The sequence below is a fragment of the Triticum dicoccoides genome, unplaced genomic scaffold (assembly GCF_002162155.2).
Source record: "Triticum dicoccoides isolate Atlit2015 ecotype Zavitan unplaced genomic scaffold, WEW_v2.0 scaffold19820, whole genome shotgun sequence".
NCBI classification, from domain to species: domain Eukaryota; kingdom Viridiplantae; phylum Streptophyta; class Magnoliopsida; order Poales; family Poaceae; genus Triticum; species Triticum dicoccoides.
The window spans coordinates 72191-75290 of NW_021233161.1; the positions used below are offsets into that span (position 1 = coordinate 72191).

The 3100-nt window shown below is 44.2% G+C and overlaps 1 protein-coding gene across 1 annotated transcript; it reads left to right on the forward strand.

Moving 5' to 3' along the window:
• Positions 1-1196: 1196 nt before the first annotated feature.
• On the forward strand, positions 1197-2015 carry LOC119345002 (probable glutathione S-transferase GSTU6). Its single transcript, XM_037615253.1, is given in 3 exon segments — positions 1197-1469; positions 1471-1524; positions 1650-2015. Coding segments are annotated over 3 exon segments (693 nt in total).
• Positions 2016-3100: the final 1085 nt, after the last annotated feature.

Sequence of the window (3100 nt, forward strand, 5' to 3'; positions counted from 1 at the left end):
AAACAATGAAAACCGAAAAAATAAACCAAAGAAAAAAAATGAAAAATAAAACCAAAGAAATAAGTGCAAATAAAATGGAAAACAGTAAAAACTGCTAAAGAAACCGATGAAAATCAACAAAAAAAATAAGAAAAAACTAAGAAACCGAATGAATACAAAAAGGAAAAAAAGAAACTAAAAAAATGAGAAACCAATGGAAAGAATGGAAACAGTGAATACCCGACAAAGAAACAGAGAAAACCGATGAAAAATAAGAAAGAAACAATCAAAACCGGAGAAAAGCGAAGGAAAAAGAAAGAAAAGAAAAAACTAGTAAAAACCAAGAAACCAGTGAAAACCAAGAAGAAACGCGGGAAAACATTTTAAAAACAAATAAAAACTGAAGAAACTAGTGAGGAAACAAAGAAAAACTGAAGAAAAAAAGAAACGGAAAAGAAAAAAAATGTGCGAACCAACGAACGAAGCTCTGCGAGCGAACTCGGTCGATAAACCTAGCACGGGAAAAAGAGAAAAATGTGCTGGCCCAACAGCTACATCGTAGTGGAAAACGCTTCAGCGGGACAGAAGAAACTCTCGCGTGAAGTGACATATAGTTGACGCGCATTTTTTTTTGAGGAAACATATTTCGTGCCAAACGGACCTGATAGTGGACCATCCCTATATAATGCGGATCAATTGTAGCCCAATCGGTGCCTGGTGTTTTTTCCACACACAAAAAATGACCTTCAAAGTGGTATTTTTTTAGGAAAACAAAATAACCGTGGTACTATTTTGGAGCCCTAATCCGAATTGTGGTGGTTTCTTGTATTAACTCAGGAAAAGATGATCGGCATACGGATGATTGGGTGAAGTTTGCTCGTGCTTGTAGAGTCAAAGAATGCTAGAAGGATGTCCATGGTGGCATATGGCCATACTTTGATTACTTTTGTGACACCGCAGAATAAATATGGTTCAAAGACCAACCAAACAATTTGATCTTCCCTTCTCTCTCTTTTTGTGGGAATTTGACCTTCCCTTCTTGTCCATCATTCTTTTTCTGCTCGATGTGAAGTCTATAAATTCCTCTGCCGTTCCACCCTCCAAGAGTCACACAAACATCCAAAACACTGAGAAAGTGCAGACAGGGACAACCAAGAACACAAAGCTAGCTAGCTACGTGCAAGGTTTCAGCTGATCAACACACGAGCTAGGGAGGGATGGCGCTGAAGACAGGAGAAGACCTGAAGCTGCTGGGGATCAGGGGGAGCCCGCACGTGCTGCGCGTGCAGCTCGCGCTCCGCCTCAAGGGCTTGAGCTACGACTACGTGGAGCAGGACCCCAGGAACAACCACAAGATGGGCGACCTGCTCCGCCACAGCACGGTGCCGGTGCTGCTGATCCACGGCGGCAAGCCCGTCCGCGGCTGCCTCAACATAATACTATACGTCGATGAGGCCTTCGCCGGCCCCTCCCTCCTCCCCGCTGGGCGCTGGCTGCCACGCCCGTGCCGTCGCTCGCTAGTGGGCCGACTTCATCGATGACACGGTACTGTGCATTACAAACACTTTGAATGCATGATCGTTGTTAATTTGATTCATCGATTGCTTTGTGCTCTTTTACCATTGTTCTAGTTCTACGTTGTAATTCATCGTGTGTTCGTTCGATGGCAGCTCGTTGAGGCGATGTACAAGGCGGAGGGCAGGAACCAGGCGGCTGCGGCGATAGAGGCCCTAGAGGGTGCACTGAGAGAGTGCTCCAAGCCCTTCTTTGGCGGCGACAATGCCGGATATGTGGACGTCGTTCTCGGGAGCCTTCTTCCATGGGTGTGTGCCGCCGACGCGACGTGGGGTACCGAGACCTTAGACCCCGCCATGACGCCGCTCTTGGCCACTTGGAAGGACCGCTTCAGTGCGTTGGACGCGGCCCAGGGGGTCATGCCGGACATGGGGAAGGTGGTCGGCTTTGCCACGATGATGCCTGCTAGACACCCTAAACGATCAGACCTGACGCTTCATGTGCTTATGTTTTTTTTATGATTCTAATTGTGTGTATTACTTGGATGGCACTATAGAGGCAACGTTGCACCAAAGGGTGCCATCCCTTTGAGACCAATAAGAGAGAATATATATCCTAATCCTAAATGAAATATGGAAATAGCAGTCTAGGCGGTTTTTCGTTCGGGACCCATACGCTTGCTCGGACTGACAATTAGTTTTTTTTAAAGAATATAACATTTTATTGATAAAGTATAATCAAGATAGAGTGCCTCCCGGATACAATTCGGGGTTGCATGAAAAATAGAGTCGCTGGGGGACTCACAGGATCTAGTTAGAATATGTGCCACGACATTCAACAAACGATTTACATGACTAAAGCAAACAGATGAGAAGAACGAGACCAACTCCTCGATATCAGCAGTGATGAGCCCCACCGGCGAGCAATCAACCGTCGAAGCATTGGTTCTCTGGATAATTGACAAACAGTCTGCCTGGAAAAACGGCCCTTGAAAATCCTTCCTCACGGGTGAGAACCACCACACGCTGTAGCGCCAGTCAGGGGCGGAGCCAGGAATTTTGTGGAGCCTGGGCAAGTTTGAGCCGAAGTGTCCATTACAAAAATTAAAATCGAATTTTCGAAGCAAGTCTTTTTTTCCTTAATACATTTTTTTCAGTAGACACCACAAGAACCGGATTTTGGAAGATCTCGCAAATTTTAGCTTTTTTGCTAGAAAGTACTTAAATTAATTTTGAATCAAACAAAATATACATTATTTAACCCTTTTTAGACACAAATCTTTGAATTCTAGTGGTCAACACACACCAATCCTTTTCCTAATGAGCGGATTTGAGTCTAACCCACCATGGCCATAAATAACATTAAAAATCAAGCTGGCAAGACAGGTAATTGATCCTGTGAGCTCGAAAGCACTGCCACTAGAGTAGGGCTTAGGTTGTATTAAAATGTGCATACAGGTTCTATTAAACAATAATGAGCGTGTAGAAAAAAAGGAGGGGGGGCTGACAAAATTGCAGGCAACAGGTAGGTTTTGTAAAAATTTCGACCAGTGAGAACAACCATGATTCAGATACACATAGGTTATATTAAAATGTGCATACAGGTT